The sequence below is a fragment of the Scyliorhinus torazame genome, chromosome 1 (assembly GCF_047496885.1).
Source record: "Scyliorhinus torazame isolate Kashiwa2021f chromosome 1, sScyTor2.1, whole genome shotgun sequence".
NCBI classification, from domain to species: Eukaryota; Metazoa; Chordata; class Chondrichthyes; order Carcharhiniformes; family Scyliorhinidae; genus Scyliorhinus; species Scyliorhinus torazame.
Genome location: NC_092707.1, coordinates 62,049,104 through 62,073,577, shown reverse-complemented (window position 1 = coordinate 62,073,577; position 24,474 = coordinate 62,049,104). Strand labels below are relative to the sequence as shown.

Sequence of the window (24,474 nt, the reverse complement as noted above, 5' to 3'; positions counted from 1 at the left end):
GGACTTGCGGATGACTCTTCCAGCCATACACTTGCCTGATCTGGATCACCTCCCTGCAGAAGGTGCAGAAACTCCGGGACCGGCAAAAGCAGGGCAATGATGCTCATGCCGCTGATTTGCCTGCGCTATCCCCGGTGGATCAAGCTACCTGATGGAGGCTGGTCAGCTCCAGCGGTTGTTGTCCGACAGGCTGCTCCTCGATCGTACGTTGTGCGTATGGCTGATGGCTCTGTTGTGCGGCGAAACAAACGGGCACGGCGCACAGTTGCCCGCCCGCAACCACATTCTTTGTTGTTTCCATCTGTTATTGACACCTTGAACCATGAGGCCACCAGTCTGGCTGCAATCCCGCCCATTAAGGCGCCGTTGTCCCCACCACCACCTCTCCGGCGGTCAACCAGGATCAGACGCAAGACTGGACTTATGAACATTTGTTTTGTTTGCTATGTTCTGATTTCGCACATTCGATACCTGTTTTCATATGTACATATGTTCCCATTTGCCAGCTCATGTAAATACGTTAGTTTTTTGGCCTATACATGTAAATACTTTCACGTAGGCTGCAGAAAAACATTTCAAAAGGGGAGATGACATGATATACAGACATGTACATAAAGAGATACAGACAGGCAGCTAATGAACACCGAGAACAAGACAGAACCAAATCAGCAGGCAGAACATTTGGGGGTGATTTCCCACTATAAAAGGCACGAGGCACTCACACTCTGCCTCTTTCCACTAGGGATATCTACAGAGTTGAGTCCAGTGTATATATCATGTAACGCATACAGCATGTGGCTAAGAGCTAGTCTGGTTCAGTCAGACAGAGAGATCACACTTAGGTTAGCAGAGAGTCGAACTCAGAGAACTGTGCTAACTGTGTGACAGGTTCAATAAAGCAAATTAAACTAACTTCAAGGTCTGGGGACTATTTCAGTTATAGCTGCATCCAGTTGCAGCCAGTGTTATCTCAATGTGCTTAACACGACAGTTTTGATTTCATCTCAAGTGAATTATTTTTGTAGTGAAAATGCATTGATTAAGAATGCTCCATGCACCAAAAATTAAAAAAAGATTCAATGTGCTCTTGTGGCCGAGAGTAACAAAAACCATCTTTTTTCTAATTTATTGATTTATCATTTTAATTTATTCACATAAAACCACACTTACTCACCAAAATCACTCTTGCAGTTCATCCAACCAATCCAATTTATAGATACTAGGGCTAGAAGCCCTGAACCAACAAAGGAACCAACTCCAGTGAAGAAAAAGAACAGGCCCATGATAGCACTTTGCATTGACTTGGGGGCAGCTGAGTAAGCAAACTCCAGACCTGAAAAACCATGAAGAGCACAATTTTAGATGCAATTGAAATACTCCCATCAAAGAGCCACGAGCTGGATACAGATTCATCTTTGGTCTGCTTAAATTATTTTCCAGCTTTGAATATAATTGCAAGCATTCATTACATACATTCTGCAAATTTCTAATATTTAAAAACAAAATTCAGAGAAAAAACATTTTAATTCTGAAATACATTTTTGATACAGAATCTACTCAATATTAGTGCAAAAAAACTTCTCAAGTTTTAATCGTTGCTTCACGGAGGTAAAATTGTAGCTCAGATACAGGTCAGAACATGCCCTGCTCAAGAAAGAAGCAGCACAAGACTCCCTCGAGTGGTAGTTTCACATCATTTGGGTTTGACAACACATGGCATAATTACAGCGCAATGTCAAACTGGGCTAAATAGCAACCTAGGACCTTGGGATCCTCGGCAATTTTAAACCCAACTCCAATTAATCACAAAAATAAATAACATGGATCTTTCCAGGATAATAGAATTTGAATTTTAGCAATATAGGTACCAGGTAACGTAAATGGAATACTGTCCAACTGGAATGGACACTGCAGCATAGCTACAGCGTGCACACAGTATTAGAAGTTCAGGTTTGGATAATACATCCTTTATAGTTTTAACTACCACAGTCCAGAATAGGCAAGGATCGGGCAGAAAGACGGGACTGAAAAATCCCGGCCTACAATTGAAAAACACAGAAGTTCAATAAAATTTAAGATTACTTTTAATACAATTTAATTTGACCTTGCAACCGAAAAGGTACGCAAGCTAATCCTAGAGCCCATGCTCAAGAATTTTAGCACTGTCCTACTGCTCCTTACCATTCAGCAATGCAATTTTGTTAATACAAATAATGGTACCACACATCACAGTGAAAGTGATCTATTATTACAGCCATTTTAAATCTTGGTGATCTGTACTATGGGTCTGTTGAAACAAAGCTATTGGAATGATTCTTAGGTGATGATAGCTGTACCTAGCCCAGAAAGGGGCCTTGATAAGGCAAGGCCTCGACAACGATGGGAGAGCAACTGGATAGATACCTAAAACAAAATAACCATACTTCAAAGCTATGTTAGGATTCCCAGATAACTTTGCTTAATCAAGTTGGTGTATGTTACGAACCCCGCTGATATTAAATGTCAGAGTATCTCAAAACCCAGAAGGTTAACTTGGATCACAAGCCAGTTCTTAGTGGTGCATATATTCAATTTGGTACACTGTTGAGAAAAATGTGAACCAGTGAGGAATAGTCCAGTCATTGTGTGGACAATTAAAAAAAGAGTATTTATTAACTTAAAATAAAAAAACACTTAAAGAAGGATCATAATGGACTACAACGCACCAGTACACTGATGGCTATGCACACACACAGTATTACAGAAAGTTACCCCTCAATTCCAACTACTTACATTCCCTGAACTCAGGGACGGCCTTTGATTCTATACAACATCCAACATTATATAACTTGACAAGCTAAATCCAGCAAGCCCCACAGGTTACGTGGCCACATTTGCGAAAACCGTCTTCAGTTTCAGTGAAGGCAAAATCTGCTCGGTTCAAGTTTTGATCTTAACCAGCCCGTTTAGCAATAACTTGTTTTTGGGAGACCATTTCTGCAGCTGGGTGCGACTGATGGTAGCTGTGCCTGTCTTTGTCTCGGCCTCCCTTTTTTCCCCAGCCATTGTGCTATGGATATACTATTTTTTCCCCTTTGATGTTATCAACCATGTGAAGTTGTTTTTTGCATGTGTGTGCCCTTTCCTTATCTCTCTACTTTGACGTTACCTTTTCTATATCCCCATTGTTTTCATCTAGTCAAGTACATAAACACTTGCGTTTCTCACTGATATGCTAATTTGCATCTCAACATCTCTTTTTAGACATCTTCCCTTTTTATTTTCTTATCTAAAATTTCATTTTTTATATCTTAATTTTCCCCAATTCCCAACATGTATAGAAATGTATATGGGCAGCACGGTAGCCTTGTGGATAGCACAATTGCTTCACAGCTCCAGGGTCCCAGGTTCGATTCTGGCTTGGGTCTCTGTCTGTGCGGAGTCTGCACATCCTCCCCGTGTGTGCGTGGGTTTCCTCCGGGTGCTCCGGTTTCCTCCCACAGTCCAAAGATGTGCAGGTTAGGTGGATTGGCCATGATAAATTGCCCTTTGTGTCCAAAATTGCCCTTAGTGTTGGGTGGGGTTACTGGGTTATGGGGATAGGGTGGCGGTGTTGACCTTGGGTAGGGTGCTCTTTCCAAGAGCCAATGCAGACTCGATGGGCCGAATGGCCTCCTTCTGCACTGTAAAATTCTATGAAATCTATGAAATCTTCTATGAAATAAAATAGTTATTTTAGTGAACAACCCTCTGGTACAAAGGTATGATGAGGAATTAAACCCCTGGATAGTCATTATGAACAGCTCATCAGCTAGCCAAATGAACAGCTCTGAGAATAGATAAATGATAACCGACCAATACAAACAATGAAACCCTGAAAGCCAGCTTGAAGGCCATTTGAAGACACTGGATGCTACAAAAACGATGGTCTGACAATATTCTACCAAAGTACTTAAGACTTGGGTTCCAGAATTTACCATGCACCTAGCCAAGCAGTTCCAGTACAGCTACAGCACTAGCACTTACCCAACAATACAGAAAATTGCCCATATATGTCCAATACCCACAATGTAGGACAAATCCAACATGGCAGATTACTGCTCCATCAATCTCTTCTCGATCGTGACGGAAGGCGTAATTAACAATGATATCAAGCAACACTTGCTTAGCAATAACCTGCTCAGTGACGCTCACTTGGGATCAGCCAGGGCTACTCAGCTCCTGACCTCATTGCAGCTTTGATTCAAACATTGTCCAAAGAGCTGAACTCCAGAAGCGAGGCGAGTGTGACAGCCCTTGATATCAAGGTAGCATTTGACCAAGATTTGGCAGCAAGGCGCCTTGACAAACTGGACTCAATGAGAATCAGGAGTAAAACTCTCCAATGGTTGGAGTCATGCCTGGCACAAAGGAAGATGGTTGTGGTTGTTGGGAGGTCAATCATCTCAGTTCAAGGGCAACACTGCAGGAGTTCCTCAGGGCAATGTCCTGGGCCCAATTATCTTCAGCTGCTTCAATAACCTCCCATCCATCAGAAAGTCAGAAGTGGGGACGTTTGCTGATGACTGCATAATATTCAACACCATTTGTGACTCCTCAGACAATGTATGCAGTCCACATGCAAATGCAGCATGTAACTTCAAGGTGATGCTCTCTTGTTCTGGACTGTTCCCTCAGACTAGATTTGTCTTTCCTTAGGTCCAGAGTGGATGACCTCAATTTCCCACACTGAACACCACCTGTCAGCTTTGCCCCACTAATTTGGACAATAACTTCCTATCCTAATTTTTCACAACTTGTTATTGTACAATTGGAAAGAAATGCAATATGGTGACACTAAATTCAAATGGTTTAGTGTACGAGATGTAATTAATACTAAGATGCATGACATAGTAAAACAACTAAGGCAACAACTTCCAACTCCACAACATAACCAGCATTGTTCTTCAATTTCACATATAACACGAACAATAAAATCAAGGTGTCGTCCTTGAATGATAATGCTTATATGCAACCTCAGCAATTGAATGTAAGAAAATACATTTAGATCTCAAAAACTGTACCAGCTTTCCAACATAGCACTGCAACTTTAGGTCTTTCCATCTGAAGGGAGAGCTGTTTTTACTTTTCAAAGAATAAGGGCACAAAGTTCCAACTGGGTCAAGGCATCAGTGGGGTGGATCTCAAATCTGGGAACTAGAAAATGGAGCAGAATCATTTCTACCCCAATTTCCATTCACATTTAGTAAAGCATCGAGTGGAGTTTGGCATGTGCCTGCTCCTATATGCCAGAGGAGGCATATCTTGAGAGCTCGGAGGTTCATGTGGGAGTTCAATTCAGAATGCCTTTTACGAGCTTTATCAGCACGAATGCCAGATGATGGGCTAGTTAACTCAATTGGCTATACGGCTAGAATGCAGTGCAGAACGATACGGGATAAATCCTTGTTTCATAGAATTTACAGTGCAGAAGGAGGCCATTTGGCCCATCGAGTCTGCACCGGCTCTTGGAAAGAGCACCCTACCCAAGGTCAACACCACACCCTTATCCCCATAACCCAGTAAACCCACCCAACACTAAGGGCAATTTTGGACACTAAGGGCAATTTATCATGGCCAATCCACCTAACCTGCACATCTTTGGACTGTGGGAGGAAACAAGAGCACCCGGAGTAAACCCACGCACACACGGGGAGGATGTGCAGACTCCTCACAGACAGTGACCAAAGCCGGAATCAAACCTGGGACCCTGGAGCTGTGAAGCAATTGTGCTATCCACAATGCTACCGTGCTGCCCGAACGAGCTGAGGTCGTTCTTGGGGCCTACCTCCTTGTACCATGATATTATGGCATAAGATATGATCGGCATAAGATATGATCAGGAGCCCTCAGACAACAAGGACACTACCTGAAGGAAGAAAATGGCAGGTGAGCATTGGCACATTATGCTGAAGCTGCAGAGAAGGCCCAAAGATTCTGCTCGCCAAAGGAAATCCCATTTAAACATATAAAAAAATGATCCACTGGGAGTTAAAGGTACGGAGACTTCATCTAGGTGATGGGGCTTTTTGCTTGGTGTCGTCTGTGTTCTATTTGGATACCATCTGAGGTTCCTTTATTAACACAATGATCCTGAACCTCTGGTCTCTGGGGTTTGGGCAGGGAGTGTTGGTATCATTCCCCAGATTTACTCCAGACGATGCACTGGGTGACTCCCCGGACGTCCCCGTTCAAACACTGCATAGGAATTTTCCGGGAAGTTTAAGCTTCCAATGGGCAATTACCCTGCACTGGGAACCATCCCATGCTCTGATTTTAAATCAGAGTTTGGAAGTTCCGATTCTCTTTGCAGAATAGTTACCTAGGAAAAGCTAGAAGGATTAAAGCCACATCAAACTTTGGAAAGCGATGGTACTGACCCCTGACTTCTCAATGGAGCGCCACTTCCCAACTGATCACCTCACCCCACCGACCCATGAGTCCTCCCCACCCCACACCCAACCTGCCCATTTACCATATGCTTACCTTCTCCCTGACTTCTCAGAGTGAGGAGGGATCTTTAAACAAATCTGATTTATGGCACTAGTGTCACAAAAATGGGGAATGGCTTCACATCACCAGACATTGCTGCCCTACACGGGAAGGCCTCAGGGACCTGCCCTACATAGGAAGGCCTCAGGCGCTGCATACTTCTCACCAGGCCCAGGTCAGAAGTGCAGACAAGAAGCATTCAGTTCACGACCTGGGTAAGAAGGAGCGGAGTGACAATCTGACTGTGATTACCATTCTTGAAGTTCTGGCCCATAGCTCTGATATTTACTGAAGAGCTTTATGTTGGTGGCGGGTTGAAGTTTCAGACCAGAATTACTCTCACCCACATCCAATCCCACATGAACACCCATGTGCCTGCATGAGTGCGTAAGTGAATCGTCAGTCTCATAATTCAGGATGTGGCCTGTCCCAATCTGTTGCCATTCTGGAGGAGCCAGTTCATCAAAATTTCAACCTTAAAAAAGTTTGAGAACGCTATATACATATGCAATTAATTTCACTAAAGTGAGCACAACTTTAATCACAGCCACTCCATTTCTGAAACCCTAGCTGCAAATTCTTACATAATGTATTGATACTTATTTAGTTTCTCCAGATATCATAGCCAATTGCCCACCCATTTGCACACACAGGGCTGCGGTGGCACTATACTTGACACCTTCAGTAGATTTTGTAGCTTGGCTACGATTATTTAAAATGTATCATAAAAATTGTTTTTGAACATCTATTCGCCATACTAAAATCATCCTTCCTTGGTCAGAGAAGCCAGAATATTGCATAATTTCAATTAATCAGTAATATGCAAGTTTCAAAGAAAAGAAAAAAAAATAAGGAACTCATGAATCCAGTGCAAAAACTAGCTTTTACATGGTGCAGGGAAGAGAGCATACAGCTGACACTGCAAAAAACAAAAGAGCAATTTCAGGATTGAAGTGTTTTATTTTCCAAGTTCAATAATAAAGATAAGAAGCAGAAGCTCCTTCATTAGTGATGATGGATCGGACTGAAAAAATAATTGTTAAAACGGCAGGTTGAGGATAACGTGTCACAATATGCAAGAAAGCTGACAAATGTGACCTGGTTTATCCAGATGTTACATCTACTGTTATTCTTTTAGCTTATATATTCAGTTTTACTAACTTAATTTTGAAGTATGGCATGTTGGGTGACAGAAAATGACAGGAATATTATACTTCCTTAAAAATACATAGTTTTTATTAATCAAGAAAATCATATATGAATTGTTTTATCACTATTCTTTTAAATGCAAGCCCATAAATCATTACTGCATGGAGGTTCACCTTCTATTCCATACTGTACCATAGTCAAGTTATCTCAGATTATGGGTTCTCTGGGCTGGGGACAAGAATTCTTTGTCCCATTATAACCTATCCAGACTGGATACAAAATTAGCCCTTTATAGCATGGCTTAGTTGTAGCTCTGGGACAGAATTAAATCTTCAGAATTCAGTTGTCATAAATAATCTCAGTCTTTAAAGTCACTTTATAAGTAATGCTGTTTTTTTTCTTTCCCGAATTGCTTCCAGTTTCAAAATGGGTAGAAGATGCAGCAAGAAAGCAAGTGAAGCACTTTTTAAAAATATATATATATATAATAATATATAATCGCTTATTGTCACAAGTAAGCTTCAATGAAGTTACTGTGAAAAGCCCCTAGTCGCTGCCTGTTCAGGGAAGCCGGTATGGGAATTGAACCTGTGCTGCTGGCCTTGTTCAGCATTACAAGTCAGCTGTTTAGCCCACTGTGCTAAACCAGCCCCTCATTCAATACAAATTAAAATAATGAAATGGAATAGCACATGGCTAATCAGAAAAAGAAACAGAAAAGGCAAAAATGATAAGGTGAGAGGTGCTTAAATTATTTTACCAATATTGGGTTATCACAGTAATGAAAGGTAACCTTTACAATCAAGTAACTTTAATATTGCATTGGAATTCCTTTCAGTTTCAGCATCAGAGATAAAATGAGCGAGGCAAAATCATGGCTGGTTCACATTTCTGATTTGCTGCTTGGCAAGGTTCTTCACCAACAGGGTGGACTAATGAATTACCTCCCAACATAATTCTGAGCTGCAATATAATACATCCCACTGACAAATTCTTGGCTAGCTTAGTGGGTGATGCAACTACTCTTGTATCGAGCAAAAGGCCACTTTGGGAGTTTTTCTCTTTGGGTTAATTTTAAGCGTCCCCAGAAGTTAAACTTTCTGAAGGATTCAAGATTGAATGTCCTGTGCCTACGTTTTATAATTGCATGATGACTATTTTGCTTTAACGTGGAATTCGATGGATAGCTAATTCAACTACAAGACAGGAGAGTGCTTTATCTGTCTTACGTTCTCATTCTGGCAAAATATGCTGGAAGATTTGCTGTTTACAAATTCAATGTGCAGATTCACTCGCGCACTCAGTAGTGATAATCACAAGAGATAATTTAGGATAATAAAGCTAGGATGTTGCTGAGGACCCACAGACAGAAGGAAGATTTAAAAATAAATAAATGCATTGATATTTAACTATAGTAGTTCAATAATTCAGATATATAAAATGCTAGAAATTAACACAACATAAAAGAATGAAGGTCAAAAAAACCCTTGGAAAAACTGCTAAATTTAATTAAAACAACACCAAATTACAGTTCACCGTTTTTGACATTGATTGTCTACAAAATGTCATACAAGATCCCAGATGTATCAAACCAGGACTGGGATGAGTTAATTGCTGGGACTTGGTCATGTGTATCCTACATACCCAATGTTAACCTTGATTTTGGTAATGTCTTATTGGCTTACAAATCAATTGCACCTGATTGATATCACCATGTAGTCATTACCTAGCAGTTTCATTAAAGGAAATAAATGCGACCAAATGTGAGGCAAACGTAAAATGTGACCCCGAAAGAATTTCAATTCATTTGGCAATGAGATAATCGAAGGGTCAACTTTCATCTTGATTAATAATGTGATGCATCAAAGAGTATCAAGTATTTACTTTCTGTGGCTTGAATTAAAATGTTGAAGTGTCAAAGAAACAATACAATACTGTTGTGGTGTGACTTTCAAAACACCTTAGTCAGGTCCCATGGAGATAACATAAAACAATTTACACTGTTCGTAGTAGGTAATTTTTGTTAGTGGCCGTGAAACAGGCACATCATACAGAAAATAAATTGAGTCTTGAAGTTGGATGTGCAGCCGCTACCTGTAGTTCCTGCAATTGGAAAGTTATGTATTGCAAAATACCCTTTCACAGGAAAGAAAATTCATTATATATATATATATATATATATATATATATATAAAATATACATACCCTGGTGTTCGGAAGGAAAACCAAGGTGAGTGCATTCAACATTATTGAATGGTGACAATATTGTGCTGCCCTCCTTATGTGAGTAATTGAAGTAGAATTTTGTCACTTCTAACACAAGTGTTATAAATTCAATTTGAACAAAGTTAACATATACATACACAGCAAACTAGAAATTAATTCCAAGTTTGACATTCAATCCCATTCACACCATCCACAATACTTCATCTTCATGTCTAATTAACTTACCTGAACTTCATTACTTTATTGCTCTGGTGCCTTGCAGCAAAAGAATATTGGTTTACATTCAGCTGCACCTTCTGTACACATAAAACAGCAGGAAGTACAAGATGTTAATACTTACAAAATCCAAAAATCCTATTAGTTGTTTTCAATGCTTACCTGCTATACTTGCAAATACTTCACTAATCCCGATCATTACATACTGTGGAATTTGCCACCATATTGATAATGGTGCAGCATTGTACCACACGTTCCCAATCTGTTGCTCAACAGTACCATTTCGTAGGCTATTCAAGCGTTGATCCTCCAGAATTCCTGAAATGAATAACAGGATATTTGGTAACTAACATGTATGCAGCCCATTAATCCTCAAGTCTTCGCTTATGTTGTCATATTTATCTTGGAAACAAACCATTACATGTTTTATGGATTTACTTTTGGTTTTGAAATTTCAGTCTTCAAGACCATATTGCTACAATTGAGGCTCAAGTTTGTCACTTTTGGGATTGTCTTTAATTTAGGGCAAAATGAAGAGGATATTTTGACTTGTTTTGACAACTGGCGAACATTAAAACTGGGTGGTTTGATTGTCACGAGTTTAAAGAGAACCTTGATGGAGGTGCAAGGTATTTACATTTGGAAACAATGGCAACAGCTTGTGTCGCCAAACAGTGGATAGACAGAGTGCAAAGTCCCAGAAAAGGGTTGAGAATGTCAGGCTGAAGGCAATTGTGCTTTAATTTGTCCATTTATATCAAAGATGAGAGAGTTGGGAACCAATAATCATTAATCAGCATCAGGGGAAGCGGTGATGTAATGGTATTGTCACTGGACTAGCAATACAGAGATACAGGAGGACCCACCATGGCAGATGTGAAATTTGAATATAGAATTAAAACCCTAATGATGATCATGAAATCACTGTTGTAACAACCAATCGGGTTAGTTCACTAATGCCCTTCAGGGCTTTGAGATGAGATGTCCGGTTACAGGCTTTCCTAAAATATCACAGACAGGTTAGTCTGCCAGAGTGAGCAAGTTCACAAGTGAGAGATGGAATGCATGCTCAGATTAGAATGATAAAATGTGTGAGGAGCTAAAATGAAGCTGGAAGATTTGCCTGGCTTGAGGGAGCATCTACTGTGGACATTTCTAGGGTTAGAAGTTACCAAGCTGAGAGAGGAGAACAACAGAAGAAAACTTTGGGAATGAGGAATCCTTTTGAACTGATTCTGGGAGAATTGAATATTTATGTTTCCTGCAAAGTTCTTTTTTGGTTATGCTAAAAATAAGCTGAGTATTATTCTGTTAAAAGTATAAGTTGCCAGAAGATAGTGTTTGATCCATAGAATTAGATTTTCAATACAGAAAACATATCAAATCGTGAAAACTTGCTGCATCATCCTTTCAGCTGGAGGTTTGAATTTCTTTTTGAACTTCATCAGTCTTTATGGAGATCTTGACAATGTGAATCATGAAATATGTAAAGCTACATTTGATAAAATGAGATTCAATTCCCAATTCTAAACCATTATTCCGATTTATAATTTCATCTGAACAAAACAAATGAGTGAAAAGTGGAAACTTTGAATCACTCATTATTGCCATTAACTGTCATTACAATGCTTTTCAAAACTGGTTCAGATTTAATTTATTTTAACATAAATTTAGAGTACCTAATTATTTATTTTTTTCCAATTAAGGGACAATTTAGCATTGCCAATCCACCTAACCTGCACATCTTTGGGTTGTGGGGGTGAAACCCATGCAGACATGGGGAGAATGTGCAAACTCCACAGTGACCCAGGGCAGGGAATCAAACCCGGGGCCTCAGCGCTGCAGTCCCAGTGCTAACCACTGCGCCACATGCCGCCCTTGGTTCAGATTTAATTAGTGCAACTGAATATGCAGGGAACTCACAAAGTAGAAGACTACTATAATGTGGAGGGGGTAAAGTTTAAATGTTTGCAATCAGGCAAATAGCACATTATTTATACCGTTCATTAAAATCTTCAAGTGCTGAAATTAGAAGGGCCAGAGCGAGGTACAATTTATTTTACAAACACAAAGTTGTATTAAAACCAATTGCTTGACATTGACTGGGGGGGGGGGGGGGGGGGGGGGGAAGAAATCTTTTAAAAAATAAATTTAAAGTACTCAATTCATTTTGTCGCCCCAATAAAGGGCAATTTAGCGTGTCCAATCCACCTACCCTGCATATCTTTAGGTTATGGGGGTGAGACCCATGTAGACAATGTGCAAATCCATATAGACAGTGACCCCGGGGCTGGGTTCTCAGCGCACTGAGGGGGGAAAAAACTCGAATCAAGATGCTAACTTCATTTCTTTTTTTTGTTATTGCATAATCTTTTACTGAGAAATAAAGACAATTTTATTGGGAGAGAGAGATAGTAAGTATCTCATGTAATCCTAGTTTGTTGAAGGATGCACAAAACTAGGGTCTCTAGTGACTTGCTATATGCCATGTGCAGAGATCAAATTTCAACAACCAAAGCAGTTCATTTGAGAGTTTGGATGTATCAAGGCAGCAGTAGCAAATTATAAGAAATTCATCTCTGGAATTGACAGATAATGCCCCTCAAGGAAAATTCTGAACTAGCTAAACAGGTCCACCACTAAACATAGCCCAAGCTATGTGAAACGAAAATGAAATGGAATACAGTTAGAATTTGACATTGAAAGTTTCACTTAGAAAATGTGCATTATTTGAAATCTGTATTTGGAAACACATTTAGTTTAATCTCCTCTGCAATCAAACGTCTGCAATCCAGCATCAAAGGTCAAATTTTCTGAGGAGCAGCAGTCACGGGATTGCCACTCCAGACCTATTTTGACAGTGAAGGAGCTTTGTATTTATTGCCGAGCCAGGCCCCTAATGAAATACAGAGCACACCAGCCTTCGGAGTCCTTCACCATTGGTGGAATCCAAGCCACGCCACCTTTTACTGCATTATTTTGATTGTCTTCATTCACAAACACACTGAAAAACTTTGGGACATTTAAATAGCTTTACAAGATGTTAGTGAATGAGTGAGGCGAACTGGGGAGGAAAAAGAGTCAGAACCATCAGAAGTCTTCAACCCCAACTCAGGATTGGAGACTTTGTCGAAGGGTTCTGGAAACATGGAATTCCCTATCGGAAGTTGAAACTTTCCGGGCAATTCCCGCAGTTGCATTGGGACCTCTGAGGTGGTGGCGGGTTTTGGCATGTCCAGAGGTCCAGGGAGGGCACCCAACCATTCCCACACACACCCAATCCCCTCTCGACCCCCCAATCACCCTGTCCCATCCTCCCAAAGTCAGTGTAACATCACTCCAGGGTGATGGGCCTATGTCGGCACTGGGGTGATATGCATCACTGTAAATACACAAGGGGTTAATGTAAATACACTACAACTAAATAAACACTAGAGGGAGCACCAGAGACGTCATGACATGCAGACATACAGCTAATGAACACACAGAATAGGACACGACCAATGGGCAGACAAGACACCCAGAGGTGACACTACCATAAGGGGGCATTACAAAACCCATATATACAAGGACAGGGCACACACGCTCTTTCTCTTTCCACAGGCGACACTCAAAAGAGAAGGACAGGGGAAGATCAGAAGCATCACACCCACCACGGGGCTTAGAGCAGACTGGTTAGTTAGACGGAGTTACTATAGCAATATTAGCAGGAGAGGCAAACTCATAGTGAACTGTGCTGATGGTTCACATTGAACTTACTTCAACGTCTGGAGTATCTTTTGGTCAAAGCTACATCGAGTTGTAGCCTGTGTTATCCCAGAGTACATAACACATCAGGCACGGTTAGCGGGTCAATATACAAGGCAGGAGAGTGATGATAACCTGCTGTGAGGGGAGCTCTGGTGCTCCTCAATCTATGCCATGGTCTGACTCCGGTCTGTCTGCTGTCAGGGTGCTCAGGCAAATTATCTGCACATGGTATGCCTCAGAAGGAGGCCCCCAGATCTGGGACTACTGTGCCCAGGGGATTGGGGGTGCAGGCTAGCCCACAATGCGGAATAACGTGACAGAGGCATCACAGGTTTCTGATCTTCCCCCTCAGAAACAAGGGCAGCACGGTAGCATAGTGGTTAGCACAATGGCTTCACAGCGCCAGGGTCCCAGGTTCGATTCCCTGCTGGGTCACTGTCCGCGCGGAGTCTGCATGTTCTCCCCGTGTCTGCGTGGGTTTCCTCCCACAGTCCAAAGATGTGCAGGTTAGGTGGATTGGCCATGCTAAATTGACCTGAGGTTAGATGGGGTTGCTGGGTTACCGGGATAGGGTGGAGGTGTGGGCTTAAGTTGGGTACTCTTTCCAAGAGCCGGTGCAGACTCGATGGGCCGAATGGCCTCCTTCTGCACTGTAGATTCTATGACATATCTCGGGTGTAACGTGTTTTAATGGTGAACAATCGTGACCCTAATTACCAATGGTGCTTCCCCCCCCCCCAGTGATCCTCGTTCTGGTTAGGCCACCGTACTTTGCCGCTACGTCTAGGTGTGTCCCCTGATGCACATCAGAGGTGGAGGCAGTCCACTGTTTTCCTCACCCTGTAGCCTTTCATGCCCCTGGCGGGTGTCCACCGGGCGCCACCGGCATCAGATGGAGATCCAGCAGGAGAATGGAGATGTGGTCAGTGAGAGGGTCAGACCATTATGACTGGCATGAACAACACACAGTTCATCTGGGTGGGGGCTGGTGGATCCTCATCTCGGTGGCGCAAGCCAATCTCAACGGGAGTGACCGCACTGTCCTCAGTCACCCCAGTGACCTTGAGGGCCCGTTCGTCGTAGGGGGTGAGGGCTCTGATGTCCAGCACCCTGCTGCCTGTCTGAGCCCTTTCCCGCCTTTTATGGACCAACTTCTGTTGCAGTGAGAGAGAAAAAGCATTGTGAGCCACACGCAAACTGCTGGGTTGTTGGGGTGGGCAGGCTGGATCAGTGCCAGGGGGCTGATGCCGGTGGAGGTTTCTTATGGCAGTCCTCCTTGTGACACTCTCTGCGGTGATGGTCACTGCCACTGCCTCCCAGGCAGCACTTGTTGACCTGTGGCTGACCCTCTGAATCCCTCTGGTCTCGACTCCATTGCCTCTAACAGCTGGGCCAAGACAGCATCTCCGAACCATGCATGGTTTGTGCGGTGGCATGGCTTTGTGCTGTCTGGGGTTTGCTATGGGCAATGGTTTAAGAGCTGCTCCCCCTTGTTAGCGGGGAGCTGCCAGGCGCGGTCCAGGCGAATCAGATGGAGGGATGACCATTTCTGACTTGAAGCCCGTTGGACATTGCAACCAGCCCTAATTAGCGTTAGATATCAGTCATGGTCCCGTCTGGTCAGCTATCAGGAAGCACCCGGCAGTTCTCTCTCACTACTGCACTTAGTGCTTCTCCCATTAGATCACGCCCATTTTTTTTGTGTGAAGAGACTCCAAGCTGAATAACAGAAAAAAAAACTGACATTTATATATTGCAAAGTGAGGAATGCAGGGGCTTTTGAGTGAATCAATTAAATCACATGTGACAGCCTTCCTCACTTATAATGTATTGTATGAGTGAACAGAGAAGGCAGCCAACTTTTTTTTTCTATACATGGCTAAATTAAATGAAAATTCTATACCAATTTATAAATGTCATGCAATTAGATCATAGAAGATAGAATATTTTAATTTTTCATATCTTGTTAGAAAAATCTGAAAACATTCATATAAAGATGACCAATCAACTGAATATTCTATTGTAATTGCATTCAAAGGAGGAATAAAACACTTTTTAATTTACCTTTTCCCTCCAATAGAGAATACAAAAACCTCACAAACTTTATTCAAATTAAAGTGGCAAGATTCCAGCATGTTCGAACTTACTCTCTCATAGCACAGCTCTCAGAAGGACATTCCAGGGTTTAAATTCAAAAACTGCATACTGTTTAAGTGTTCTGGGCTTGAGAAGGATGCTCAATAGAAAATTTATTCTAAATACTACAAATCAGTTTTATGGAGAGGAAATTAAATCTGTCAATTTTGATTCATCTTCTTAGTAGGTGCATTACTTTGGTACTAAGCATAGACAGTTTTGTCTAAGTTGGCACGAACAGCAAATAGTAAATTTATCCACTTTGGTAGAAAAAGTACAAAAGCAGAATAGTTTTCTGAATGTCGAGAGACCAGGAAAAGTTTGCATTCAGAGGAATTTGGGTATTCTTGCACTTGAATCACGAAATTTGTATACAGAAATTAGGAAGGCAAATTGTCTGTTAGCTTTTGTTATGAAGGGATTGGTGTCTAAGATAATTTTTATACTACTGTCATATAGGGCATTGATAAGGCCACACCTTGAATGCTTTGTGGTTTTGATCTCTTTACCCAAAAAGGACATCCTTGTCCAAGAGAGCAATGAAGGATTACTGGACTAGTTCCGGGATAAGAGGATTGTCTGAAGAAGGAAGATTAAGTAGACTCAGTACAGACCTGGGATCTTAAAATAACTAGAGGCGATACAGAATTTTAAAGAGACTTTTTTTCCCTATTCTTTCACAGGCCTGCATTTGTTGCTCACTCCTAATTGTCCTCAAGAAGGTGATGGTGAGCGGTCTTCGTGAAGCACTGCAGTCCACATAGTGTGGGTACACCCACAATGCTGTTAGGGAGGACATTTCAGGATTTTGACCCAGTGACAGTGAAGGAACAGTGATGGAAGAGGTTGGAACAGAGAATAGCCCAGGTGGGAGGGGTCTTTGATTGTGCCGCCCACTTTCCCAAGGCAGCAGGGGGTGCAGACAGAGGCAACGGATGGGAGGCGGGTTTGCGTGATGGACTAGGCTCTGTTCACGACTCTGTAGTTTCTTGCGGTCTTGGGTCGAGCAGTTGCCATACCAAGCTGAGATGCAGCCAGATAGGATGCATCTATAAAAATTGGTAAGAGTTAATGTAGACATTCCGAATTTCCTTAATTTCTTAAGTATAAGCGCTGTTGTGCTTTCTTGGTCATAGCGTTGATGTGGGTGGACCAGGACAGACTGCTGATGTTTACACTGAGGAATTTGAAGCTGTCAACCATCTCCACCACGATACCATTGATGCAGACAGGGGCGTGTAGGACACTTTGCTTCCTGAAGTCGATGACCAGCTCTTTAGTTTTGCTAACACTGAGGAAGATACTGTGGTGATTGCACCATACTGCTAGGTTCTCTATCTCCCTCCTGTACTTTGACTCATCGATGTTCGAGATCCTACCCACTACAGTTGTGTCATCAGCAAACTTGTAGATGGAGTTGGAGCCAAATTTTGCCACGCAGTCGTGTGTGTATAAGTATAGTAGGGGGCTAAGCATGCAACCTTACGGGACCCGGTATTGAGGACTATCGTGGAGGAGGTGTTATTGTTTATCCTTACTGATTGTGGTCTGTGGGTCAGGAAGCCGAGAATCCAGTTGCAGAGGGAGGAGCCAAGTCCTACGTATTGGAGTTTGGATATGAACTTGGCTGGGATTATTCTGTTGAAGGCGGAGCTGCAGTCAATGAATAGGAGTCTGACGTAGGAGTCCTTGTTGTTGAATGCTCCAGGGATGTGTGTAGGGCCAGGGAGATAGCATCTGCCGGGGGCCCGGCTGTGGAGCTATGCAAATTGCAGTGCATCAAGGCAATCTGGAAGCTTGGAGCTGACATGTCTCATGACCAATCTCGCGAAGCACTTCATAATGATAGGTCACCGGATAGTAGTAGTTGAGGCACATTGCCTGGTTCTTCTTTGGCACCAGTATAAAGCCTGTCTTCTTGAAGCTGGCGGGGACCTCGGAGCGGAGTAGGGAGAGGTTGAACATGTCAGTGAACACTCCGCCAGTTGGTCCGAGCAGGATCCGAGTGCATGACCAGGGATTCAGTTGGGGCCTGTTGCTTTCCATGGGTTCACCTTCAAGAAGGCCGATCTAATTTCGGAGGCTGTGACGATACATATGGGTGTGTCCAAGGCTGTTTGGGTAGTTGACAACGGTTCATTGGCATCCTGCTCGAAATGAGCATAGAATGCATGGAGGTCATTGGGGAGGGGTGCTCTGGTGGCAGAGATTCTACTTGGTTTTGCTTTGTAGCCCGTTATATTGGTTAAGCTTGCCACAACCGACGAGAGCCTGTGTCATTGATCTTGGGACTCTAGCTTAGCATGGTATTGTCTCTTGGCATCCCTGACAGCTTTGCAGAGTTCTTACCGAGATTTCTTGTGTAGGTCAGGGTCGCCCATCTTGAATGACTCCGATCTGGACTTCAGTAGTGAGTGGATCTCCTGTTTAAACCATGATTTCTGGTTGGGTAACGCACATTCTTTGGCACACAGTTTTCAACACACTTACTGATGAAGTCTGTGATGTTAATGGCATACTTGTCTACAGTGGTCGCGGAGCTTTTGAATATGGACCAGTACACTGACTCCAAGCAGTTGCCTAGGAGCTCTTCCATTGCCTCGGACCAGCAATGCATGAATTTCTTAGCCGGATTCTCCCGCTAGACGTTTCTGCATATATGCAGAAGGAACACCGTCTTGTGGTACGAATTTTCAAAATGCAGTCGGGGGATGGAGTGGTAGGTACCTTTGATGGTTGTGTAGCAGTGGCCAAGGATGATGGGGCTGATGGTGGGTCAGGAGATGTGTTGGTGCACTAGACAGGTTAGATGCAGGAAGGATGGTACCAATGGTAGGGGTGTCCAGAACTCGGGGTCACAGTCAGAGGATACAAGGTAAATCATTTAGGACAGAGGTGGAGAAATTTCTTCACCCAGAGAGTGACGAGTCTGTGATATTTGTTACCAAAGGAAGCAGTTGAGGCAAAAAACATTGTATGTTTTCAAGAAACAGTTAGATATAGCTCTTGGGGCGAAGGGGATCAAAGGATATGGTGTGTGTGTGTGTGTGTGTGTGGGGGGGGGGGGGGGGGGGGAGGAGAATGGGATTAGGCTATTGAATTGGATGATCAGCCATGATCATAATGAATGGTGTAGCAGGCTCAAAGGGCCTAATAGCCTCCTGCTCCTATTTTCTATGTTTCTATCCTGAGGAACTCCTGCAGTGATGTCCTGGGACTGAGATGGTAGACATCCAACAAACACAACCGTCTTCTTTTGTGTGAGGTATAATTCCGGCCGATGCAGAACTCCAGTTTTGTTAGGGCGTCTTGAGGCTGCACTCAGGCAAATGCTGCCTGTCTTGATGTCAAAGGCAATCAGTCTCACCTCCTGGGTTCAGCTCTTTTGTCTATGTTTGGACCACGGTGTAATGCGGTCAGGAGCTGAGACACCCTGGTGGAACCCAAAGTGAGCTTATTGTGGTCTAAGTGCGCATGGTGGCAGTGCCGATGGCACCTACCAATACTTTGCTGATGATTGAGAGTAAACTGATTGGGTAGTAATTGCCCGGGATGGAACAGTCCCTTTTTTGGTGGACTGGCAGACCTGGGCAATTTTCCATATTACTTTTACAGCACTGACATCTACCCAGCAAAGGTAAAGTCGTCAGAGTCCCATAGGACCAGAGGCTCCTTTCCTCTTTGAGGGGGAGCACTGACTGTCGGCGATTTAACCTGAAGATCAGGTGATGGACAAGGTTGAGAAGGCGGGCCTTCATGAATCACCTCCAGTGTTGTAGAACTGCACTAGAACAGAGAAAACCTTTCCCCCGGCTGGGGAATCTAGAACAAGGTGTCAGCTATTTGGAAACGAGATGAGGATAAATTTCTTTACTCAAAGGATTGTGAATCTTTGGAATTCCCTACCCCAGACGGCGGAGGATGCTTAGTCAGTTGAGTATATTCAGGTCACAAGTCTATAGATTTTTGCGTACCAAGTGACTGAAGGGATATGGGAATAATGTGAGACGGTGGAATTGAGGTCGAAGATCAGTCATAATCTTGTTGAATGGTAAAGGAGGCTCAAAGGGTGAAAAAAGGCTTCAGTCCCTATTTACGTTTTTTATAGGCATTTCTAGGTAAACAAATAACGTGCACATTAACATAAATACATCAATATCACCACCCAACTAAAACAAAAATCATTTTTCTCAAGATTTTATAATGTAGTGAACCAGTGTTTTTTCCATGTAATGTTTTTTAAAAAAAATATTTTTTAAATCTCTTCCTTTTTCACGCAAATTTACACCCAACAATAAACAATAATCAGTAACGCATGTAATGTCAATCCCCACATCAATAACAATGATCCCATTCTCCCACCAAACCCCCAAACATTAGCCCGCATGTTAACATAAACAAATGACAAAAAGGAATCTGGAATCACCCATAGTCACCATTAACACATTATCATTATCATAGAATTTACAGTGCAGAAGGAGGCCATTCGGCCCATCGAGTCTGCACCGGCTCTTGGAAAGAGCACCCTACCCAAGGTCAACACCGCCACCCTATCCCCATAACCCAGTAACCCCACCCAACACTAAGGGCAATTTTGGACACTAAGGGCAATTTATCATGGCCAATCCACCTAACGTGCACATCTTTGGACTGTGGGAGGAAACCGGAGCACCCGGAGGAAACCCACGCACACACGGGGAGGATGTGCAGACTCCGCACAGACAGAGACCCAAGCTGGAATTGAACCTGGGATCCTGGAGCTGTGAAGCAATTGTGCTATCCACAAGGCTACCGTGCTGCCCGACAGACCCCTCCCCCTCCCCCAACCCCCCTAATGTTCGATGTGATCAAATTCTCGAAAGTGCATAATGAATAACACCCATGATTTGTAGAACCCCTCCATCCTTCCCCTCAGTTCAAATTTGACCTTTTCAAGCGTCAAGAATTCCAGCAGGTCCCCCCTCCACGCCAGGCCACCGGGTGGAGAGGTTGATCTCCACCTTAACAGGATCCGCCTTCGGGCGATCAATGAGGCGAAGGCTACAACATCTGCCTCCGCACAGCTGGTCCAACACCCGAATATGGCCTCCCGAGGGCCCAGGTCCAGTTTCACGTGCACCACTTTAGAGATTACCCTAAACACCTCCTTCCATTAAGCCTCCAGCTTTGGACAGGACCAAAACATATGAACGTGGTTTGTGGGCCTCCCCGCAACGTTCACACAGATCTTCTACCCCCTCAAAGAGCCGGCTTATCCTTACCCTTGTATGGTGCACTCTATACACCACCTTCAGCTGAATTAGCCCCAATCTCGTACACGAGGTGGAGGCGTTCACCCTCCGGAGCACCTCACACCAGAACCCATCCTCCATACCTTCTCCCAACTCTTATTCCCACTGTGCCTTGATCCCTTTTAGCAGCGCCTTCTACTCCTCCAAAATAGCCCCGTAAACCACCGATACTACCCCCTTCTCCAGTCCCCCTGTCGTCAGCACCTCCTCCAACAATGTGGAAGTCGGCTCTTCTGGGAAGCTCTATCTCCTTTCTGGCAAAGTCTCGAACCTGCATGTATCTAAATATTTCCCCCTGCTCCAGCCCATACTTCGTTCCCAGCTCCTTCAATCCCGTAGAACGACCCCCAAGAAACAAATATTTTAGTGTCCGAATTCCTTTCTTCTCCCATCTCCGAAAATTTCCATCCCACTTCCCTGGCTCAAATCTATGGTTCCCCCGAATCGGCATTTCCGATTGACCCTTCCCCCAACCCGAAGTGCTGTTGAAACTGCCTCCAAATTTACAATGAAGCTATTACTACCGGACTCCCTGAGTATCTCCCTGGGGCCGTCGGGAGCGGCGCTGTCGCTAGCGCCTTCAATCCCGATCCCCTACCCAAACTCTCCTCCATTCTGATCCATTGGGAGTCAACCGCTCTGACCCAGCTCCGTACCTTCGCCACATTCGCCGCCCAGTAATAATACATCAGGTTCGGAAGACCCAAAACCCCTACCTGCCTTCCTCTCTGTAGTAGCACCTTTTTAATTCTGGCCACCTTCCCATACCCATATGAACGAGGTAATCATCCCTTCAATCTCTCTAAAAAATGCCTTTGGCAGGAACATCGGCAGGCATTGAAAAATAAACCGGAATCGCGGCAGCACATTCATTTTAACTGCCTGTACCCGACCCGCCAGTGACAGAGGGAGACCATCCCACCTTGCCAGATCAGCTTTCACCCTCCCCCTAAACTAAATGTAATGTTACATTTCTTTACTGCAAATCTGTTAAAAAAAAGTTTGCATGTTCTCCGGCACAATTTTTGAACAGTCAGTTTATAATTAATATGTTAATTTACTGATAACAGACTTACTAAATCAACAAGCAGTGAGAGGGCAGTGTTTAATTTTTTTCAATTTTGAGTTGGGGGAGGAAAAAATGCGGCAGTATTAATTAGTTGGGTTCCAAATATTTTAGACAATTTAAATTCTTCTCAAATGCCATGTTGCAATCCATGTTCGCAGTCACTGCTGCTCCAACAATGTAACTAAAAAACTGTATGGATTTGTAGAACTGGAGAATAAAATGGGTTAATGTTCCCATACCAGCCTCCCCAAACAGGTGTGGCGACTAGGGGCTTTTCACAGTAACTTCATTTGAAGCCTACTTGTGACAATAAGCGATTTTCATTCATTTTCATACCTACGAATGAATGTCTCTCAGCCTATTATTAATTTGCCATATATAATTCAAAGTTGAGGATACTAAAGTAGGAGGGGGTAGGGGACAAAGAGACACTCAAATCCTTCTGTAATTATTCAAATGGTTGCAGAAAGAGATGCAGGGACATTACACTGAAAGAAATATTTCTTTCAGAAGTATTATTTTGACCATACCTGCAGTAGATAACCTTCCTCATGGTTAAGACATCATAACAATTATTTTCCTTGTGATATAACCTGGAGGCAGGACTTAAAGGTCCATCCCAGTAAACCCTGTATCAGATCCAGCAGTACAGGACAATGATACTTAGGAAAGCATGCCAGTTTTTCTAGGTAACGATCAGTGTAAAAAAGAACCCTTCTCCAATCAATCAATCTATAATAAGTCTGAATAGAACAGCCTCAATGTTTATTTTTTTCTTTGTAGCTCCTGACTAGGCAAGGAACAAAACATTCGCAGCAGATAAGGAGTCAAGTATGAGAAGGGAGGCGGTCAATGCAGATTGAATGCACACCGTATACGAATCAAGGTAAATGAGCACATAGCCCACGTTGAAATTGGTGGGTGTGATGTTGGGGACAGAGATGTTATGGACAGAGATGTGGCTGCAAGGGGATCAAGGCTGATCTAAATATCCATGAATATGTGTCCTATCGAAAGGACAGTCAGATGGATAGGGGGGGGGTTGCATTGTTAGTAAGAAATGAAATTTAATTCGATAGAACATAGAAAAATACAGCACAGAACAGGCCCTTCGGCCCATGATGTTGTGCCGAACTTTTGTCCTAGATTAAGAACAAATTAATCTACACCCCATCATTCTACCGTAATCCATGTACCTATCCAATAGCCGCTTGAAGGTTCCTAATGTTTCCGACTCAACTACTTCCACAGGCAGTGCATTCCATGCCCCCACTACTCTCTGGGTAAAGAACCTCCCTCTGACATCCCCCCTATATCTTCCACCATTCACATTAAATTTATGTCCCCTTGTAATGGTTTGTTCCACCCGGGGAAAAAGTCTCTGACTGTCTACTCTTATCTATTCCCCTGATCATCTTATAAACCTCGATCAAGTCGCCCCTCATCCTTCTCCGTTCTAATGAGAAAAGGCCTAGCACCCTCAACCTTTCCTCGTAAGACCTACTCTCCATTCCAGGCAACACCCTGGTAAATCTCCTTTGCACCTTTTCCAAAGCTTCCACATCCTTCCTAAAATGAGGCGACCAGAACTGTACACAGTACTCCAAATGTGGCCGTACCAAGGTTTTGTACAGCTGCATCATCAACTCACGGCTCTTAAATTCTATCCCTCTGCTAATGAACACTAGCACACCATAGGCCTTCTTCACAGCTCTATCCACTTGAGTGGTAACTTTCAAAGATCTATGAACATAGACCCCAAGATCTCTCTGCTCCTCCACATTGCCAAGAACCCTACCGTTAACCCTGTATTCCGCATTCATATTTGTCCTTCCAAAATGGACAACCTCACACTTTTCAGGGTTAAACTCCATCTGCCACTTCTCAGCCCAGCTCTGCATCCTATCTATGTCTCTTTGCAGCCGACAACAGTCCTCCTCACTATCCACAACTCCACCAATCTTTGGCTCATCTGCAAATGTACTGAGCGATCCCTCAACTCCCTCATCCAAGTCATTAATGAAAATCACAAACAGCAGAGGACCCAGAACTGATCCCTCCGGTACATAACTGGTAACTGGGCTCCAGGCTGAATATTTGCCATCCACCACCACTCTCTGACTTCTA

General features: G+C 43.2%; 1 protein-coding gene across 1 annotated transcript in view; it reads right to left on the bottom strand.

Moving 5' to 3' along the window:
• slc15a4 (solute carrier family 15 member 4) overlaps positions 1-24,474 on the bottom strand; it is a 138,231-nt gene that overhangs the window by 45,631 nt on the left and 68,126 nt on the right. Inside the window, exons 6-7 of the mRNA XM_072495770.1 lie at positions 10,264-10,419; positions 1,175-1,333 (exon numbers count right to left, since the gene is read on the bottom strand). Coding sequence (XP_072351871.1) covers positions 1,175-1,333; positions 10,264-10,419 — 315 coding nt within the window. The remainder of the gene's footprint in view (positions 1-1,174; positions 1,334-10,263; positions 10,420-24,474) is intronic.